Source organism: Rhinoderma darwinii, chromosome 2 (genome assembly GCF_050947455.1).
Source record: "Rhinoderma darwinii isolate aRhiDar2 chromosome 2, aRhiDar2.hap1, whole genome shotgun sequence".
In the NCBI taxonomy this organism is placed as follows: Eukaryota; Metazoa; Chordata; class Amphibia; order Anura; family Rhinodermatidae; genus Rhinoderma; species Rhinoderma darwinii.
The window spans coordinates 219,567,670-219,590,971 of record NC_134688.1 but is presented as its reverse complement, the minus strand read 5'-3'; the positions used below and the strand labels follow the sequence as shown (position 1 = coordinate 219,590,971).

Here is a 23,302-nt window from a genome sequence, read left to right as displayed (position 1 = left end):
ATGGCACTTTATTAGAAAAAAAAACAACTTTACATACCCACATGATCTGGTTCCTGTTGAAAGGCGCTGATTGACAGAGCAGAATGACTTGCCCCGTCAATCAGCGCCTTTCAACAATGCAAGCGGCGCAATTACATCATCGTGCTGCTAGTGTAGTTGAAAGGCGCTGATTGGCGGGGCAAGTCATTTTGCCCCGCCAATCAGCATCATTGTAAGGCGCTGAATCGTCGGGCATGGAACTTGCTGGGCCATTCAGCGCCAATGCATGTAATTGTATCTGTGTGCTATAGACGCAGGTACAGTTAGTGCAAGAGGGGGTGCCGACGGCTGGTTTCAGTGGTGTCCCAGCCCCATCAGAAAGGCAGCAGTGTGGTGCGGCCCTGCTTACAGTACATCTTACATGAATATACTGTATAGTTATAACATTTACAGAATATCCAAAGAGAACAAATTTAAAGGGGTATTCCCATCATGGAAAGGGATGGCATATCGCTAGGATATGCCATCACTTTATGATCAGTTGGCCACAGCACTGATTTAGCCCTCTGTCCCCCTTTGCTGTTTTTCAATGCACATTGGCGCTTAGGCCTACCGCTGTGCAGGGAACTACAGCACAGCCCTTTTCAAGCGAATGGTGCCTGGTGCAGATCCCTGCACAGCCGGGTGGCTGGTAGCACCAATGTGCAGGGAAAACATAGAAGGGGACGCAGTGCTAAATCATTCCCCATCACTTTATAAAATGGGATACGCCATCACTTTATAAGATTGGAATAAGAAAACCCTTTACATGAAATTTATTGACGGATGTCTGTATTCTGGGAGGATGTTAGAAATTTTGGGCAATAGACATGCTCTGTCTTTTAAGTCATGGTTTATAGAAAACCACATAACCCCTTTAAAATTTAAGTATGGGAAATACATTTTAAGCTGAAAAAGCAATTAAATAAGCGAATTGAACAAATAAGTCAGACCGTAACCATTTCTGCTACTGAAAGTGTAGTACATGTTCAGCAGTATACAAGACACCCTGTTTTGTTGCAAACTATAATTTGATGGGAAAACAGCATGGAAACAGAATGAATACAATATACTTTGTTGAGAGAGGATTTATCTAAGTCAAGGTTACGGATTCCCAATACCTATTTACAAGGGGACGTCACCTTGAAAAATTCATTGGAGGGTGCTGGCCTTCACATAAATTGATACATGCATCAAAAACACAGCTATTGTATAAAATAAGCTCTTTGGATAGTGGATATGTATTCTACACAGATAGGTTGATTCAGTATATTCCTTTATATTAGTAGATTTAACAGAAAGCTTTATAGAACGAACATCATTATCTAAAATCAAAGACATGAAAGGCAACAGAAATATGCCTATCAGGACAATGAAAAAAAAAAAAAATACTAAATTAGATTACAGCATAATGATCTCTTACTGAATATCACAGAAAAATATACAATATATAATAGTAAACAACATTTATGAGAATAAAACCAATTACAAATAGAAAACCTCTATAGACAAAATGTATGAAAATAATAACAGACAAGAAATTAATAAAAGATAAAAGCAAAAAGTTTACTAAAGTAAAGCAGTACAAATATATGCACATCGTTACATAGTTTGTACAGTTGAAAAAAGACACATGTCCATTCTAGAAAACAAATGCCAATCAACCTTTTCTTGTTGTTATTTTTTAGATTTAAAGATTTTAATTATACAAAAACAAAAATTTTTAACTCATGGTGTCAATTGAAAATCTCATTTACAAGAAAAAGGAAAGGAAAGTATTGATAGTAATAATAATAATTTTCTTATGTTCAAAGGGGAATCCTTTCTGTGGTTTAAAAGTCAGTCAATAAAAACCATTTAGTCCAGTAAAACCTGTGGGATTTCCATAACGGAATTGTGTGCAAAAATTACGCAGAATTTACAGTAGCAGCAAAGTGGATGAGATTTTGAAATCTCATGCGCAAACTAAGGAAAAAAACCCGCAGCAAAGACATTCATAAATTGACCTGCGGTGCGGAATTGAAATCCACAGCATGTCAATTTATGTTGCTTTTTCGTTGTTTCTCATATAGCCAAGTGCTACAACTTTTGCTGCGGAATTGCAGCGATTAGGCCGCAAAAATGGCAACTCAATAACAAATAAATTCATAATTACCCAGAACTCCATGCTTCTTCCTCCAGTCTGGCCTCCTGGGATGACATTTAGTCCCATGTGACTACTACAGCAAATCACAGTGCTGCAGCGGTCACATGGGATGCAACGTCATCCTAGGAGACTGACGTTAAACGAGGGACTCGTCACCATGACAACGGCCGTGTTAAGTATAATTTGTTTTTCCTACCGCTGCTTTCCGTAATCTAAATTCCATCTGAAAAACCGCACCACAATGTGGTGCGTTTTTTCGGACAGACTGTACTGCGTGTTCCAGGTGGGATACGATGCATAGTTTTTACGCAATGTATCTGACCCGTGGGAACCAGGCCTTAGGCCCACTCTACACGTAGCAAAAATATCCGGTGAAAATCCACCTGCAAAATTGGATGAAAATAGGCGGCAAAATCGACGTTGTAACATTTCTATGTGAAATGGGCCAGAAAGGAAACTTTTCATTGAGGCCCGTGTGGTGCGCCACGAAGTCTATACATAAAGAAAATTTGTTACATTTCAATACTGAAAAACTATTATTACTAAAGATGCGCATAAGTATGAATCTTGCCAGATATCTTGCATTGTGGATGGTTGTAGCGTAGAAAGTTAATTGCAATTATTAAAAAGCAAACTTTTATTAGACAATGTTTTAACAACGGATTCTATATTTTTCTCAGTGTTTGTTACCAGACATACGCTTTCTATTAGGGCATCTATAAAATTTCGTTCTAGTGTGTGCAATAACATCCACTGAATGGATCCAAACTCTGGATCAATGACTCACCATTGTATATCATGGAAGCCCCGATATAAATAGATCTGTCCTGTCAGGTGTTTGAAATCCCAACTGAGGTCCTAGAATTATATTAGTGTGCCCAGATGCCTTTTAATGCCATACTGGAAAATGTCCCTTTTTCTGCATCTCAGAACTATGCCACTAAGTCGACATGTTTACCCATCACCGATTCACACATTCTGACGTTTAGCTCCTAGCCATTCACACTATACCGCAATATACTGATCCCACCAGAGATTTCAGTGAGTGTCAGTCTTCTTTTGACATTAATAAATCATGTTCCATAATTGTTTTTTTAAGCAGATACACAGAAAATCACTCCGCAATAACAAATACAAGGAGGAAATGTAATTACCCTTTGATGTATGGTAACTTCAGGGTACAGTCTGCAATCACAAAGGCCAAAAAAAGTAATCATAAAGGAACGTTCACATTCCCGAGGGATAGAACCGCTGGTAATAATCTATAATGTAGTGTGGACTAATTTAATGTACTCATTTAATATTTAAAGACGTATCCCGTTGGTAATCATGCTGGATTATTGCGTTTCATTATTAATATTAGTCAGCTCAAACAAGACGTGCAGAAATAACATGGGGCTTTCCCACTGACTTTTAAGGATAGTGATAGCGAAACACCACCAATGTGACGGATCTCTACTCTCACAATGAAAACTATTGCTGATTTCACCTAGATTCAAAGACCAACACGATTTAGATATTTTATTAATTATACATGAAATAAACATGATACAAATATGGGTTTTGCTTAACTGAAATTATTTATTGATATTTTACAAGGAAAAGTAAACTCTATGGATTACAATTCTAAGCCAGGTCACCCTCATGACACTATTTTTGCTTACGTTTCTTTTTGGCTTTGAATTTGACCCTTTCCTCTGGGGGCTAATGGCAATTTAAGACTATGTTCACCCGGAGTAGTCTGATCCTGTAGTCATACTCTTTTCAATTAGTTCCCTAACACTCGGAAGATTAGCAACATGCAGGGAACAGTTGGAATAGATTATGACTGTGGGATCAGATGATATAGGGTTAGTTTGTAGTCTGACACCATGTAGACACATAGGTTTGAATAGGAGCTGTAGACACAATGGGAGGACATCTTTAATCAAGGTCTTTTGCAAAGTTGCTACATTTTTCTTTTCAGCTGCATTAGGACAATAAAAAAAATTGTTGCAAAGGTGGATAAAGCCTTTAGAAAATAAAGTGAATCTTTAGTTAGTAGTTTTCTGTTTTTTTATGGGCCAATCAAAAATATATTCACCTTGGACCTGCATTGCAGATATATTCAATATTCCTCAAGCTCATTTCACCACCAACACCAGCATCAAGTGGTGTTATTAGGCTTCGGGTATTGATAAAGAATTAATCCCTGTGCTAATTATTCTTAGGGGGGGGCATTTATTTTATACAGTGAACCTGTTAGGGTATGTGCACACGATGAGAGGCTTTTACGGCTGAAATGACACTGTTTTCAGGAGAAAACAGCTGCCTCGTTTCAGCCGTAAAAGCTCCTCCTCGTATTATGCGAGGCGTCTGACGCTCGTAAATCTTGAGCTGCTCTTCATTGAGTTCAATGAAGAACGGCTCAAATTACGTTGCAAAGAAGTGCCCTGCACTTCTTTGCCGAGGCAGTCAATTTACGCGTCGTCCTTTGACAGCTGTCAAACGACAAGGCGTAAATTACAGGTCGTCTGCACAATACGTCGGCAAACCCATTCAAATGAATGGGCAGATGTTTGCCGACGTATTGTAGCCCTATTTTCAGGCGTAAATCGAGGCATAATACGCCTCGTTTACGCCTGAAAATAGGTTGTGTGAACCCAGCCTTAATGGTGTGTATGTGTGCACGTGTGTGGTGTGCATACAGGCACAGTATAAATACACAAACTTAGATGCATGCACTCCCTATACGGAGTATATCTGGCAGTGTATCTGACATGTGACAACATTACAGTTTAATAACAGTGTATCATTTAACAGATTGTAAAAATTATTAGTATTGATTTACTATTGTAAATATGCTAGAAAATGTCACCACTGACCTTGCACGTAAGCTCTTAGATTTGATGTGCTATAAAGGTCAGTCAAATAGACAACATTTAGAGTAAATAAATACATAATAAAGAAAAGTAAATCTGCCCTTTTCAGCCACGCAAGGGTATATTCCATAATCTAGCCATGGTTAAAAAAAAAAAATCTTCAGGCTGCTTCTCAGAGTTTACATATTGATCGATTTTTAACTTTATAGATCAAATAATCATATAAATGACAAAACTCTCCGAAAAAAATCTAATATAAAATGATGCATGGCAGGTGTGGGGGCCATGTTACAAATATTGCCCCTCGGCCCAAGAGCACATCAAATCATGGCAGGAAGTCTAAATTTGTAACATTTTGATAAGGCTGTCAGCAAACATTGTATTAGTTCATGCATTCATTTCCAGCACTTCTAGGCAATTGTATGCAAACTATATCTGCACATTGGAAAGGCTTTGTGCTACACGTAGTCATTATTGCAGTATTGTTTCAACATTAGCAACTAGGTTTTTGCTTTCAATGCCTGGAAAGATGTCATGTTTATTTCCTTTGCCTGTACAGGTGTAAGTTTTGAGTTCAAAATTCATGTGACAAATTAAATTCCACCCAAGTTTGGAATGCTTAAAAGAGATCGATAAATAGCCAGTTGAAATGATGCATCATGGAAACCAGGTGTCTCAAACACGCGGCCCGCGGGGGCACCGAGGCTCCCTTCTGAGAAGAGACAGCAGGCCGAAGGAGGAGAGCGCCGGCGCTCCTTCAAGACGTCATGAAGGAGCGCAGTCCCTTTCCCGCGCTGCTGGATCATTGGTAGTAGGTGAGCAATGGCCACACAGCCCCCTGTAGAATGAGCAACCCCCACCCTGTAGATAGTGCCCAACACACCCCACCCGGTTGACAGCGCTATATTCCCCCCCCCCCTCTGTAGTTAGCTCCATTGGGGCTCCCTCTAGGGTGCCGACGCTTTGGCCGTGGAATCTTCTGCTGGAGGAGCCCCTGAAGTCACTGTCCATATATGGACAGTGACTTCAGGGGCTCCTCCAGCAGAAGAATCCCTGGCCGGAGTGTCAGTGGGGATTCCACTCCTAGAGGGGCGGGGGGAGGGTGTGGCACATATCTACCATGGGCACCGTGGCATTATCTAGGTGAACGTGGCACTATTAACAGATGGCACTGTGGCACTATTTACAGAAGGCACTAGCATTATCTATGGGCGGTGGCACTAGCTACAGAGGGCACTGTGGCACTATCTACAGAAGGCACTGTGGCATTATCTATGGGGGGCGGCACTATCTAAAAAGGGGCTGTCCAATCTTGACATTCTTGTATCGGACAATTAAATGGCAAAACTGGAATAAAATAAGCACGTGGAGTACACTTGCAAATTTCCGGTAAGTTTAAAGCTAGCGGTATTATCGTAATGTAGTATTGTTATAGTAGTTCAAATAACTAATTGATCAACAATAATTTTGTATCAAATTTGAAAATAATGTAACATCAATCTGAAGTAGGTCAAAATTGATCGGTTTTCTAAATAAAAAACACTGCTGTAATCTACATTACAGCGCCGATCCCATTTTGTAGAAGATAGGCCACTTATAATGTGGTGACAGAGCCTCTTTAATTCAAAACGTGAAACTCATATTATATAGATTCATTACACAGAGTGACCTATTTCCAGCATTTTTTTCTTTTAATGTTGACGATTATGGATAACAGTTAATGAAAACCCAGTATTTAGTCTCTCAGAAAATTTGAATATTGGGTAAAGTTGAAGATTGTAGACTCATGGTGTCACACTTTAATCAGCTAATCAACACAAAACACCTGCAAAGGTTTCCTAAGGCTTTAAAAGGACTGGTCTGTTGCTCAGTGGTCCAAAGTCCTGTTTTCAGATGAAAGTAAATTTTGCATTTCATTTGGAAATCAAGGTTCCACAGTCGAGGAAGAGGCGTCAATCCAAGTTGCTTGCGGTCCAGTGTGAAGTTTCCATATTTATAGGACTACGACCCTGTAGCTATAGATAGTATTAGATGCATTGGCTCAGCAGACAGTACCACGCATGATAGGATTAGATATAGGGCCCAGCTCACTGACATTGTGGCTCCAGCGCTGGACCCAGGAAAGGCAAGTATAAGAATTGCTTTGCTTTTGTATGTGTTACTAATTTTTGTGGTGTGTTTATATTTTTTCACAGGTTCGGCTGTTGGACTACGGCAGATTTGAGGACTACTTCGATGCCGACTTTTTATTCTCAATAAAATGATTAATGAGGGTTGTGTGTTTTTTTTTTAATTTCAATAAAATATTTTTTCTATGTACTTGTATTTTTTTAAACTTTATTACTACTGCCTTCGTAATGGCCGCTAGATGATTGAGAGCGTTTATTACTAAGGCAGGGTTTAATGTTAGCCAGTGAAAAGGCTAGCACTAACCCCCATTATTACCCCGGTACCCACCGCCACCAGGGGTACCAGGAAGAGCGGAGTACGATCCAGTGCCGGACCATCTGTAGTGATGGTCGGGCATTGGAGCGGCAGCAGGCTGGTATTATTAGGCTGGGAAAGCCCAAAAACAGTTGGCCTTCCCACCCTGGTAATGCTAGCCTGCTGCTGCTATGTTGTATCTTGCTGGCTATGAAAAATGGGGGGGACCATTAGTAATAAAATTCAAAAGAAAATAAAGACACTAGAAAAAATATTTTCTTGAAATAAAACACCCACACAACCCTCATTAACTATTTTATTGAAAATAAACAAAGCCGTCATGTAAGTAGTCCTCGAATCTGACGTAGTCCAACAACCGAACCAGTAAAAAAACACAAACACACAAAAAAGGTGGTAGGCTTAGATACAGGGCCCATGTGTGATCCTGTCTGTTGGACACTATATCTAAGCATAACACGTTAGGCTCAGATACAGGGCCCCAGCAGACCGTAATCTTATACAGTATAAGATTACTGTTGCTGGGGTCCTGTTTCTAAGCCTACAATATGGTAGGCCTAGATACACGGCCCATCAGACAGCATCATACATGGTCATGTGTCGAAGCCCACCATGCAGTAGTCTTAGATACAGGGTCCATGTTTGATACGGTCTGTTAGACCCTGTATCTAAGCCTACCACAAGGCAGGCTAACACCATCCAGCGTCGTGACGTCACGCTGCGCTCGGGAAGGAGGGTAAGTGTAGTGTTATTACTATAGTAAACGGGGCTCGTGTATTTTATCACATAGGCCCCAGTTACTATAGTAAATTTTTACAGACGCAGTGAGGCGGGGACGGGACGCTGCCTGGTCGTAATTCTGACTGCTGCGACCCCTGTAGCTACACCACTGAATGTGGCAGTCGCCCAGGGATCCGGGGCACTGGACCAAATATACGGGGCTTGGGCCCGGGAGGCCCGATGCTAGCGACGCTGCTGCTCTATAGAGTGGAATAGGATGAGTAGAGTCATCTCATTATCATTAGAGGGCGGTGGATTTTTGGACAACACTATTGCACTGCTGGAGATTTAGATAAGGCAGAATAGTAACACCATACACATAGATAAGGCTCTGTATTCATCTCTCCTGTCACTCACTGGTCTCTACGGAGGCGGCTGCGCTTTATTACTTCCTAGAGACTTTACAGAAAAAAGAGTAAGGAGGTGTTTGTCTCCATTATAGCCACCCCCAAGAAAGGTTTTAAAAATAAAAAATAGATACAAACATTTAAATATGTCATTACTTCTACAGACTGAAATCTAATTAATAAAACTAGAATTAAATACGAGACATTTCCTTTAAGACACTATGTTCCTTGATATTATTGTTATGCCAGATTGCTGTTCATGGAACACAACTACTTTGATTGTAGGGCCCTGTTTGCACTTGCGTTCGGGGGTCCGTTGGGGTTCCTTTGTCTTTTTGTATTTTTTTACAACAAACATAGAGCCGCCTAAACTCCTGAGCCCAGAATGACCAAAGATTTAAATAAATAAAATACAAGTTATCCTGAATCTTCTCCCACAAAAGATATATATCAATCTGCTCAGCTCCTCCTGCCTACAGATTGGACAGCATATACCATGTGACAGGGTCCCATTAAGACTAAGCATGCCTAATCTTCTGGTGTCAAAACCATTGCATTTTTATATTAAATTAGAAGCGCTCTTCTTCTATAGAAGTTCACCTCCAGATGAGTTTCCTCAATTTCTACTCATATACGTGAGAGCAATGTGCAGTAAACATCATGATTTCTTTGAAACCCAATGGTGCTCATATATAACATTGAGTTATTTATCTGACAAACTTCAGACTACATATTCAAGTGACAAAAGTGGACAGACAATCTTCTGTTTGACTTACTCTCATATATTTCCATCAGAACTGAGCTCAGCTGTAAGGTGACTACAGAACTTAGGAAACTGCAGGGTCTGTGCTAAGCATTGCTTCTCCGAGCCATCCTCCAAGCCAATTTGCTGAACCAAGTCTGCTTACATTTGGGCCTTGGGTGCATTAATGTAAGAGGATCTGACAGCGAGTTCTGGAAAGCACTGAAGTGCATATTTTAGACTAATGTGAGCACAAGTAAGTATTTGCTGAGCATCTGAATAGTACCAATTAGGTTTTGTAGCAATGCTGCAAATGTAGGCCACTGACTTATGGATGAAAAGAAAATACGACAGGCCATGACTTTAAATTATTATAAACTAATATGTTTAATTAAATCTTTTATGTAGAAAAAAAAAAGAAAAAAAGTTCAAATAGGTTTCCAATCTACACATTATGAAACAATATTTTAAAATGCATTAAATGTATTTTTTCAGAGAGAAAGTCTGGAAAAAGAAATGGAGCTTCCCCTCTTTTAGACTCCCTAATGAATAACTGATCTGCCTCACTATTAGCTAAGCACCTAAATATATTGATTTTTAGTCCATAGGACACAGACAATGGGTGCTCTTGTAGAGATTTGACATGGTCAGACAATCGCGAGAAGGGATGGTGCACCTTTCCCCATCTTTTAACACCATTTTACTTTCAGGTCCAAAAATCTGTGGTGATTAATCTGACTAAAGAGACTGTCACTAGTTTATTAATGTCCTATCTCCTAACTAATCTAACAGGAGCTAATAGATGCTGATAACCAGGGCCGGCCTTAGGGGTGTGTGAGAGCACAGTACGCTGCACCCTCCCAGCATGTAGTGGGTGTCACTGGGCTCTGCCTCTTCTCTGTGCTCTGTTCTTAGTTACACACATGGAGTAAATAAGAGCCAAGGAACAAGAGAAGAGGAGGAAGCTCCGCCCACAGCCCGTCCTGCAAGAAGCTTGTGATCCTGTCAGAAAGGACAGATGGTGAGTATCTGTGTGTCTGTCTGTGTGTGTGTGTGCGTGTCACTGCATGTGTTTATGTCTCTTTGTAAAAGTGTGTGTTCAATATTAAAGTAGAACAGACAAAACGAAGATATCTGTGCTGCCTCCTATATACCCTGCTGCCCCTAATATACCCTTCTGCCCCCTATATACCTTGCTGACCCCTATATACGTTGCTGCCCATATATATATATATATATATATATATATATATCACTGTGTTATCTGTGGTGTTACATAGGACTGCAGGTAACGTGTACTACCTTATCTGTACTCAGTTATTACTGTGTGTTATCTGTGGTGTTACATAGGGCTGCAAGTGAAATCTACGATATGATCTGTACTGGGTATATATGGGTCTGTATGTGAATGTGTCTTTGTGCTTGTATATATGTGCCTTTTATGTATTTGTATATGTTCCTGTCTGTGTATTTATCTGCCGGTGTGTGTATATCTGTCTGTACATCTATATATTTACCTGTATATATATATATATATATATATATATATATATATATATATATTCCAGAATGTCTGTATGTCTATTTGTCTGTATGTCTAAATATCGGTCTTCGTGTATGTACAGTATATATGTTCCAGTATGTGTGTGTCTATATATGTGGTCAATTTTTGGTTTGTGTAGGGGGCGGCAATAGAGAATCCCGCACAGGGCGCCATCCAACCTAAGGCCGGCCCTGCTGATAACTACAGTCTAATTCTTTTCATAAACGTTTATTATTTGCAAAGTTATGAGCATTTTTCTAAACATACTCGTGGCTATAGATGCCAAATAGGAGGAAACCTGTTCTTTTCACTCTGGGCAGTGTGACGCTGGCCAATCAGAATACAGTTCTCTTCCCAGCCCAGCGTGATCATATAGTATACAGCTACCATTCCCGACTGTGTTTTCAACTGGTGGTATCTCCGGTTGTTTCACAGCTAGAACGGTGATCCTTGTGCCATATGAAAGATTAGAATCTCATCTTTCATATGCCATCAGAATCACTGTTCCACACCTGGAGATATGGCTATTTGAATTGATCCCTTCCCTCCAGCCTCAGTCTCTCATACTGTGTGTGAAACATCTTCATGCTGATAGGACAGCGTCAGAGTCTGTGAGGTAGCTCCACCTCAGGAGAATCGCTGGTGTTGACACCCACTTGTCAAGTATAGCCTCATTTGCATATTTAGGAAAAAAGCTCATATATTTTAAAATAAACTTTTTGGGACACAATTTTCGCTAACATTATCAGTGTAGCTAGGAAATTGGGCATTACTAAACTAGTGACAGAGGCCTGCTGTACTGTTACAGATCTCCCAGTGCCAAGCTTTCTTTCACAGAGAGGGGCAAGGTCCAAGTTTGAAAACCATTGCTGCAAAGTATTTCATATAAACAACAAATAGTCTTAAATAAAAACCTACTGATTTGTGTCTACATGTGTTTACGTGGTAACAGACTACAAACACACCCTATATGTAGTTTGATCTTACAGCCATCTGTTACTTCCTTGAATTTGTTCCATGCTTCTTGCTAACCGACATACCATGGAAGAAGGTGCAGATGGAAGGGAGAAACACATGGCTACAGGATCGGACTACAGACAGGGTTAGATTGTAGTCCAAACCATAAACCACAACTAGGACCGCATAGGAGCTGTATACACAAACTGGTGGAAAATGTTTTAATTAAGACTATTTGCAAAAATGCTTAATTTTATATTCTTCAGAGCACTACAAGAAATTTGTTGTAACGGTGGTTGTAATTTTTATGATAAAATCCTCAGAAACAATTGATGGGGATGGAAACTGTATTAGTGTATATGCAGTAATCGCTCTTGTGGCGGCTGGAACATAAAAATGTGTCTCCAACCGCTATTACATTATATTAGGACATTAATCAGCACAGAATGATTGACCTATTACCTAAGAAAACGAGAACATAATCACTCCAATTGTTTGGGCTCTGTAGACTCTGTAGAGACTATTCAAAAGAAGCCCACATTTTAGCCTTCTCAGCAATTCTGATTGGCAGAGAGGGATCAGGAACTCTTTTTACAGAGTGGGTACATAATATTTTGGTGCCCAAATTTGAGTCAATTAGTGGGGGGCAGATGTCGCCATGAATATCTGTATACTAGGACATCTTACAGGTTTGATGACAAATGTTTTTTAAATTGTATCCATATTGAGCTAATTTGTAATATTCTCAAAGCAGCCACATTCTTGTCAGGGTAATGTACGGACAAGCTGCTTTATGTCAAGATTCTTGGTGTCAAGAAAAGTCCAAGGAAAACGGATTTTATTATCACAAACCGACTGTTTTTTTATTTTCATCTGGTAAACATAACTGATTTTTACTAGCATTAGAGGATTTCAGGTAGGAAGAAAAGCCCCCGGGGCTGGCAGCCATTCTAATCAGGTGAAATCTTTCCTTTTGTGAGTGGAACGACTATCCCATTTAATTCCTGGCCATCATTCTGCTACTCAATTTCCTAATATACATGCAGTGCTCTGATTTTTCCTGTCTGCAATGTGATTTATTTGCTGCAGCCACTCAACATAATCCAAAGTGATGGTAGCAGTGCAAATTGTTTATTTCGAATGTTTCCCTAATCCCAACCTGGAACAGAGCCAACATTACATCCAGCTGTCTAAGTGTAGAGGAGAGTAATCTAAAACTACAACATTTGAAAAGAACATAATACACAGAAAATAGAAATGTTAGCACTTAATTACTGATATGAATTTGCTGAACACTGGGTAACCATTTTTAGCATGAGATCTGGGAATATCATTACAGTAAAAGATTATACTGCCAAGAAACTGTGTATCATTCCTAAGGATTTAGCTCTAGGCTTGAGTGGCAGTCGTCTATCGCCATTCTCACAGTAGGTGAACTGCATTCTATCCGGACACCTTATGCATTCATGATTAGGGAAGCAAATTCAATTTGCAGCAGAGATCATAGTTGCCCATTGGATTTCACTTGTCATTATTGAAGAACATTTTAGAAAATGACAGCAGATTGGTAATTGCTACGGCTACAGATATTCACCTTATTTCCAGTTACTTGTGTGATAAATAATTAACTTCTATCTGTATTTGACATCACTGCTGCCTTCTGTTCTAAACAAACCTTTATTTTTCAGAGTTTTAGAATACTTTATATGACATACAAATCCAGACAAAAGGCCTTCTTACATCCAATTGCATGACATCATAACAGTTCCTCAACACAATTTTTGTAATAGGAATAAATAAAAATAACAACAACAACTGGGTTATATAATGCCGTCTGTGTCATGATATGATTATTTTCACATCTCTTTTTCTGGTATACTGGCCATGATCCACCCCCTGGTGTCCCAAGCACTGTATCCCATTCTCACTTTACAGCCTTCTAGCTGCAGAATGATAGAAGTCCTTGTTACAGGTCTTACTGGACCAGCCTTGGGACAATATAGAGACAATACCTCTTTGAGAGAATGTACTACACAAAGAAATCAAATCTGTCCTCTCTCAAACTACAGAATTCAAAAGGGTGGTTCTGACAGTGTCAGCGTGAATACCCTTTTTAGGCTCACAAAAGACTACTTTGTCTGGTGAGCACCAGTAGTTTCAGCAAACATCTTGTTTCAGTAGAGGCGCTTATGTAAGAAAATGTAGTTTTAAGAAGTCAAAGAAGGGAGTAGCAGACTGATATCCACTGACATAATGCCCCCCCATCCCACTCATCAGGGGGCATCGAGCAGTACTTTGGCCCCTATTCCATTTGTGCTGACAATGAGGCCTCGATCTCAGGAGCCAAACCATGGGCATACATGGTTATTGGCGATTCCCCTAATGGAACATAAGCACCCTCAAGCCAAGATGGACCAGCTCTGCTCCACGCCAAGACATCTCCTGAACATGCCTCAAAAAAATCCTCCAGGAGGTGAGAAGGTCTGCCTCACTACCAATCTCTGGGGCAGTGGGTCTCACACCTATCTTCCTTCATGCCACTTACTGGACCCCTGCAGCATGTTTGGAAGTCTGCACCTACCAACCTTAATGAATCGTGCTTGGCGCCCTTGGACTCTATCTTCTGCCTCTGGGTCAACAAACAGCCGGGCATGCAATCTCATGACCTTGTCCCAATGCAAAGGACTATATACCTGGTCATATTGAGGCTTCTGCATCCTCTTCAATTATGCTAGAAAATACACCAACACAATGTCAGAAGACAGGTTGGTTGCCAGTCTTACGGCACCCTTCTCTTCCAAAAATGGACTTGATTATAACTAAAGAGGAAGCAGTGTGTACTGCTCCGTACCTAAAGAACGCTCTACACCCTATGTTGCAGTCAGTATTTACATATGCCTTAGGCCTTCTATCCACCTCTCAGAATACACTACTAGATGCCTCACGTTTACCCAGGGAGAAGAAAACACAAAGTTCCCACCCGCTAGATGAACTGTGTAAGTTCTCTAACCCAGCTGATAGATATGCACTGCTTCAGCTGCCTCACACACAAAAAAAAAAAAAAATCACTCTTCTTTGAGAATCATCTTACACTGCACCCAGACCTCTCCTACTGGACTCTAAAACAACTAACTGCCTTAAAACACTTAACCTCACTACTTCGGGACAAAAACAAAACATAACCTACAAGTGGGGCTTCCCATTTGTCCTCCATGCCGACAGGAATGGTTCTGGAATCTTCCTCCAACATCCTTGGGAGTTCATCGCTTTCCTTGCAACTTTGGGGAGATACCGTTTCTGGTTTGGACTGTTGACTACTCCACCCTTAGTCCAACACCTACTGGACTCTTGAATCCTGCTCCTCTGCATTGACCGGTCTACCCCCTACATGGAGACCATACAATCACCATGAAGTGACCCCTGATGAATAAGTGCTATTGATCCACATTTGTCATCATTGCATTTTTTTTAACTTTGTTGGTCACCTTTGTTGCTCTCTTATGGAGCTCTTCTAGATCCCAGTCTTTTTTCCACTCCATAGCCTGCTTTCCATGATTTACCCCCCCCAGAAGGGTCACAGGTGTGGCCGATCCCACCTGCAAATGTGACTTTGCCTACCTAGTGTTTGTCTTATTTTCATTGTAGTCTACTGAACATGTTCACCAAGTTACTGTTATAGGTGCTTAAAAAAGATTTGTACAGTGCTATATTTCACATTGTTCCCTTTACTCTATATAGAAAATATGTGATGCTGTTGTACCTTTTGGTCTTCAATAAAATATAGAATAAAGAAAAAAAAAAGAAGTAAATTTACCTATGCAATTTAGTGGCAAAGCATAAACGCTCATTAGGCTCTGTGCACACTGCATAAACGCTCATTAGGCTCTGTGCACACTGCATTTTTGTCCTCCATTTAATGTATACACCAGAAAAATCTCCTGGCGTATATGTTAAACGGATGCCAATAAAGGAATGTTTAACAGTGGCATCCGTTACCCATAGGCTATAATGATATCCATTCATTGGATACGTCGTGAACTCTGATGACCCTGTTCATGATGTATTGCTTAAACAGATACTATTATAGCCTATGGGTGATGGATGCCACGTTTAGGCATCCGTCACTGGCCTACGCTTCGCAGATACGTAAGGATCTCCAGTGACTTAACAGTCCATATATACCAGTGGAGCTTCCCAACGTACTGTATACGTTTAACGGGGGCCAGTAACGGATGCTATACAGGATGCCTCTGCATAGAATAGCATAGTTAAGAATAACATTTATTTGCTAAAACCGTAATAACCCTCTGACTTTTTTAATGCCTTACACAATGTTACACATCGCCTGTGTTTTTTATTTGATCAATTTCAAGTACTAGTTTGATGTGATCCACTTCTCACATTTAACAAGCAATTTCTTTCCTTTGCTGCTTCTACACTGTAAGAGAATGCTGTGGTTAAAGAATATCTAATCTGCATGTGATGGCTTGGCAGGTATTTTGAGAAAGAACCTTTTTTTCTGGGGAAGTATAAGACCAAAGAGCCATTTGTTTATAACTTACCACAAATATCCGGAAGCATATCTAATTCATTATATGCCCAGAGATATATTTTCCACAAGCTTCTTTAGTCCATGCTGTTCTGAACTCATAGTTGAAACCCCAAGTGCATAATACAATTTATACATGCGAGGAAAAATTACAATCTTACGACCTCTTGATCGTTTTAAATATCTTGGCTTTCAGATAAGTCGAGATATGAATGAATTGTACTGTACCATTGCTAGAGGGTATAAAGAATAACATTTTGGTATGGAAGAAGCTTCCTCTGTCGATGGCGGATAGACTAGCTTATTAAGATGGTGCTTCTGCCTAAAATTATTTTCGTTATATCTAACTCACCAATATGGATAAAAGAAAACTTATTTTGTGTACCAGGCCCCTGCTGAATATGTCATCCAGGTTCTCTTGATTCCTTCCTCTCAGGATTCTTTGCCTTGATTAGATTCACCCCATTAGCTTGCTGTAAAGGTCTGGCCCTTGCACTCTCTGAATGCCAGACTACTGACCTTCCTGCCTGTAATCTAGTTCCCTGCTGCCTCTCTACCAACTGTTGCTGCTCATTTGTGTACCGAACTTGTATTGTTTTGCTGACCACATCTCTCCTTCACGCTACAAACTGTTCCCGCTTATCTGTGTACAGAAACTGGACTTTTAATTACAAAAGTGGTCAATTAACACCCTCCTGCCTAAAGGCTTCAGCCACTGTACTCCGAATCGACTACAGACCTTGACATAGAGACCGTAGAGAACCCATAGCAAAATCTGCAGGGGGAGAAATCACACAGGCAGCATCAGTGTCTGTGTCAGCACAAGGGAGAAGAGATCCCTCATTCACTGCAGAAAGGGGAACGCAGTACAGAAATAAAGTTGTGCTGATACATGAAAACTAGAAGACAGCAGCATACTAGAGTCACAGAATTCGCTTCTAGCATGTATTACTGGGAGGGACACAGAAAAGTCTGAAACTAGAAACATATTGTAAACTGAATATCTCTGGGATCTGAAACTGTATGAAGTAAGGGAGATTGCAGCCTGAAGTTTAGTGCAACCTTTTATAAGTCAAGGCAACCACTAAAATATGTAAAAATATTTTTTCCCATGTTACAGGTGTCCATAGCCTGGCTGCAATCACACATGCAGTTTTTTAAAATCTTTTTTAAGACAAACACGGGAGTAGATCCAAAAAGGAGAAGTATAAAGAAAAGACTGATACATCTCCTTTTTATTCTATCCACTTCTGTGTTTGCCTCTTAAAACTGCCACAAAAACGGCATGTGTAATTCCTGCCGTGTGTGTGTGTGTGTGTGTGTGTGTGTGTGTGTGTGTGTGTGTGTGTGTGTGTGTGTGTGTGTGCGCGCGCGCGCGTGTACAGGGATAGTATAAACCAATTACCGTTCAATTTCGGTGGGATAACTGCCCATCTAAGGCCCTGTTCACACTGAGGATTTTGCAGGCAGACAAATGTGCCCTAAAATTCCTTCAGGAATTTCGAGGCAGATTTTGACCTGCCTGCACTTTCTTGCCGCGGCTTTGGCAGTGCTTTTCGCAGCATTTTTCGGCCGTGGCCAAAATTGTAGTGAAAAATGCTTTCTCTGCCTCTCAATGATTTCAATGTCAGGTCAGAGACGGAACCGCGGTAAGAAAGAGCATGTCGCTTTTATGTTCCCACAAGCGTTTTTTCCTCTCCCAGGAAACAAACGCCCACGACTCTCATTGAAATCAATAGGAGCTGATTCCAACGTGGTTTCCGCGCCAAAAAACTGTGTGAACTGGGCCTAGGAATGGCTTTTAACAAAACGACACAAGACGACCCTGGTAGTCGGTGGGCACATAAACAATTACTATTAAAAAATGCGAAGCCCTAACTTCCCAACTACCTAATAGGCCTCATGCACACGAACGTAGCCATGTGCACGGCCGTGATTTTCGGGTCGGCCGGCCACGGCGTGACAGCCGCGAGCCGCCCGCAAATCGCGGGCTGTGCACATGGCCGCGGGCATTATTTTCAGTGAGCCAGAAAACAGCCGTAATAAGACATGCCCGTTCTGTGTCCGGGCTCATGCACGGACTGTGAAAACCACGGTCAAATGGGGCCGCAATTCTCCAGTGGATTTTTGGCTAAATTGCGGCCGCAAAAGCACGTTCGTGTGCATGGGGCCTTAGAATAAAAAATATTTAGAAAAAAACTGTGGTTCGTCAATTTGCTTACAATAGCAGTAATAACGTTTTTTCTAAATATTTTTTATTCTCATAGGTAGTTGGGAACTTAGGGCTTCACTTGCCTTCGGGCATTTAGTTAATAGTAATTAGGAATGGCTATTGGTTCACACTTCACTACAAAGTCTCATTTCACAAAGAGCTACAAATTTATCTGGAGGAGAGTGTGTCACAAAAGGCAATTCTAATGTGTTTGCAGTAGTGCCAGTATAATATACACACACACACATATATATATATATATATATATATATATATATATATATATATATATATATATATATAAAAAAGCAGCATTGTTTCTCAATCCGTGTAAATAGGGTGCAGTATTCCCGTTTGGACACGTGACCAGTGTCCCTAGATACTTAATGTCAGAAGGTGAAGAGAAAAAATGCAGTGTAATAACGAGTATCGGCGCCAGGCTGAAGAGGATCAGGAACGTAGTCAAGTGCATGGGATCTAGGAGACCTTTTATTAAGACGACGCGTTTCTGGTCCCTTCGTCAGGTCAGTATACAATAGTTGCACGTGTAGTGTGCACATATATAGGCAGTAAAAAGACCGGGAACACACCGGTGCACAACACTTCAATTTACATACAAATTATCAACAGCCGTTACAGGATAACAGATCCTTCGTGGCTTCAAAGTTTAAAACATCATGGTTTATACAGATAATATATGTTATTCACACATATTCACATGTGTTCTTATACATTTATTCATGATTGTGTACATTCTGTTCTAGCATCATGTTTTTCACATAGATTCTCATGCACCTTTTTCTCAAAGCCGTTTTTGAGCGGTTATACTTTAATGCTTTAAAGTGTTGCCATAGTATCATGATGTTTATATTCATTCACATATGTGAGCAAGAAGTATTTTAACAAATAAAGACATTTTGTTTATTTGTACGTGATCTGCAGTATGCAACCTGCTGTTTAGTTGCGGTGCATCTGTGTCTTTTTCCATAGTGATCCTCTTTTCATCAAGTTATCCCTTGGAAAAACTTAAAAAATGGCTTGGTCATTAGGGCCCAGAATGCAAGCAGGGGGAAGGGGTTAAAGAACTCCAAAATACAAGACAGCATTCCACAGTTCGTGAAAAAGTGGATTTTTTTCACCACATGCGACGTTTATATATAAGAACATATTTATTAGAACCTCCCTATTGTAAGTAGATTTAGAAGTAATGCATATTTATTTATATTTAGTGGTTTAGGCTGCATTGGTGTTCGCAGTGTGCGGTCGCCATTTTTTGTCTGCTGTATATTTGCAGTCACAGGTGTCCTGCACCTGCATACACATATTATATAATTTTGTTGGAATGTGCGGTTCAAACTTTTGTGTTTATGGTATCCATATATTTGGGGTTAGTGACTGCCTCCATTTTTTGTTCTTGCATTCCTCCCATTCTGCACTGGGTGATTTTAATTAGTTTAATGCAGGTTCCTACCATCCCGGATATATATATAGGCTTAGTCCCAGTTCTGGCTTATGTGCAGAGTAGGTCCCCACCTTACAGGGGTCGCCTTGTCGTGGCAGGTGGGCAAACACTTTTTGATCAAAATGTGCACTAAGAACCTCCCTATTGTAAGTAGATTTAGCAGTAAGGCATATTTATTTATATTTAGTGGTTTAGGTTGCATTGGTGTTCGCAGTGTGCTGCTGCCATTTTTTGTCTGAGATTTTATATATATATATATATATATATATATATATATATATAGAGATATATATATATAAACAGGAAGTTGCAGTCCATCTCCCTTGGCATTTAACACAAGAGATATTCTGTAATCAGTAAAATATAAGGAAATGCAATAAATTTGGTTTAAGACTTTTAGGCTGAGTTCACACGGGGCAGATATCCGCCCAGTGTGCCGCAGGGAACTCATTAAACTGTGGTGCAGTTTTTCGCCCGAAATGTCTGCTGCAAAAAATTGCAGCAATTGTGACGTTTCATCCCAGGAGTCCGCTGCAGAAAATTGCAGCACTTAGCTGGCCTGCTAGCAGATCGGCCTCCTGGGAAAACGTTTCATCCAAGGAGACCGCTGCAGCTGCGGTCACATGGGATGAAGTGTCATCCCAGGAAGCCGGCCCTCTGATGTCATCCAGGCCGGCCTCCTGGGATGATGTGCCATCCCATGTGACTGCTGCTACAGCGGTTGCATGGGATGACACGTCATCCCAGGAGGCCATCCTGGAGGGAGAAACACAGACTCCTGGGTAATTATAAGATTTTTTTTCTGAGTTGCGTTTTTTGCAGCGGAATGGATGCGAACCCGCCGCAAAAGAACGAAACAACTGCTATTCGTTGCGGGTTTTACCTCCCTATTTCAATGGAGGAAACCCGCAACAAACAAGCAGCGTTTACGCAAATACAATTGACATCCTGAAGAATAAAATTCTGCACCACAGGTCAATTTCTGAGCGTTTTTTCCACTCAGTATTTACGCAGTGTGTGGATGAGATTTGTTTTAGGTCATCCACTTTGCTGCTACTGTATTTGTTGCGGGTTTTCCACAACGAACTCCATTGCGGAAAATCTGCAGTATTTACGCAGCATGTGAACTGACACTAACACATTCATTCAATGATATACACTTTTACATTCTGTGAAAAGGAGGCATATTTTTTCCCATCCAAATGACAAACATGTTTAAAAGACCAAAAGTGATTGTTGAATATTTTCCCTCATCACCAAAGTGTTAAAAAGCAACGTGCAGGAAAACTGACATTTTGTTAAAAACATTCGTACTCACAGTACTCAATTCCCAGTACAATGTCCCTGAAGTAAACCCGAGCTTGCTCTTCTGAAAATGGGTGGTCACATGGCACCTCCATGACTGGCCTAAGAGGATAAAACTTTTTATTAAATCCAACTTTTCAAGACAGGAATTTAATGGGCTAAACAAAAGTTGTCTCGAAACATTATAGGAATTAGCGATGTCACTGAAAATGTAGCATGTAATATCAAAAGTAGCCAGTTATTCCAAAATGTAATAAATTATTACAACATTTACAGTATAAGGGTGGATTCACACGTAGCAGATATTTGTTGCAGAAATTCCTGCGACTGAAAATCAGTTCTGTTCATCTGAATGGGATTGCTTCTGCAGCTAGAACAGGGATTTCTGCAGGTTCCATTTAGATGAATGCTAGGGATTTAAATTGCTGCAATGTGTGAATCCACCGAAAAAGGCCATACTTACAAATTGACACAGCCAGGTCAGAAACAGCCAGGTCCATTTGTAAGTATGGCCTTTTTCGGTGGTTTTGTATATGTCCCCTTGTTTTTATCGGTTCTGTCAATGTGTGAATCCACCCTAACTATATAAAATACAATTCCTACCTTATCTTGGCCAAAGTTACATGTTTTCTTTTTCATTTACATCTAAAGCTAAAGTCAGAATTCTGCTAGTTTCAGATCAGCAGAGTGCAGGACACATCAGTTCTTAAATGAGGGCGCCAGCAAACGTATTTTTCTATGGAACGATCAAATTTTTTTTCATGAACTAGCAATAAAAAATAGTAAATCATACAGATTTCTAATATACATGTATTTAAAATTCTGCTCACATACCTTTCTTATATCAGTGCAGTTTCCTCCGTCCACAAAAAAATAAAATAAAATGGTATAGCCCACAGATTAGTCCATAGTAATGCACCCAGTGGCGGATCATCATTAGGGCGGTTCGAACGGCCGCCCGAGGCCAAAGGCTCCCAGGAGAGGGCACATGGCCGACCGAACCCCCTCATGCCCGGTGGTGTCGCTAGCACCGGAGGGGGCCCCGGTGCTAGCGGCAGCCACATTCATTTGTATCGGAGTCCTCAGGACTCGGATACAAATTAATATTATAGGCTGCAGGCCACGTTAGCCCTGCATCCTATAAGGCGCTGGAAAGACTCCCTGCGCAGGCCGGTGTGATGAGGTACTGCATCACGCCGGTCTGCGCACGCGTCTAGTCCGGAGGATTCACATGCATCCAGCTGGAGCGGCCGACGCAAGGAAAGGTAAGTAAAATATATAGATTTTTTTTAGGTGGGGGTAGCGCTGTGTATATATTCAAGGAGTGTGGGGGGGGGGGGAGTGCTCCGTTACACTATATACAAGGGGGAGTGCTGGTTGGCCCTATATACAAGGGGGAGGTTAGCGCTGTGTGACACTATATACAAAGGGCGGGGGGAGTGCTCTGTGACACTATATACAAGGGGGATGCTGTGTGGCCCTATATACAAAGGGGAAGCGCTGTGTGCACTATATACAAAGGGGGAGCGCTGTGTGCACTATATACAAAGGGGGAGCGCTGTGTGCACTATATACAAAGGGGGAGCGCTGTGTGCACTATATACAAAGGGGGAGCGCTGTGTGCACTATATACAAAGGGGGAGCGCTGTGTGCACTATATACAAAGGGGGAGCGCTGTGTGCACTATATACAAAGGGGGAGCGCTGTGTGCACTATATACAAAGGGGGAGCGCTGTGTGCACTATATACAAAGGGGTGCGCTGTGTGCACTATATACAAAGGGGTGCGCTGTGTGCACTATATACAAAGGGGAGCTCTATGTGGCCCGATATACAAGGGGGAAGCGCTGTGTAGCCCTATATACAAGGGGGGGGGGAGTGCTGTGTGACCCTATATACAAGGGGGGGAGGGGAGCGCTGTGTGGCAGGCACTATATAC

The 23,302-nt window shown here is 40.9% G+C and overlaps 1 protein-coding gene across 2 annotated transcripts in view; it reads right to left on the bottom strand.

The window, feature by feature from the left end:
* Positions 1-23,302, bottom strand: part of CAMKK1 (calcium/calmodulin dependent protein kinase kinase 1) — a 297,155-nt gene that overhangs the window by 87,531 nt on the left and 186,322 nt on the right. For both annotated transcript variants that reach the window (XM_075852857.1, XM_075852858.1), the window contains exon 9: positions 21,378-21,466. In XM_075852857.1, the coding sequence (XP_075708972.1) occupies positions 21,378-21,466 (89 nt within the window). The remainder of the gene's footprint in view (positions 1-21,377; positions 21,467-23,302) is intronic.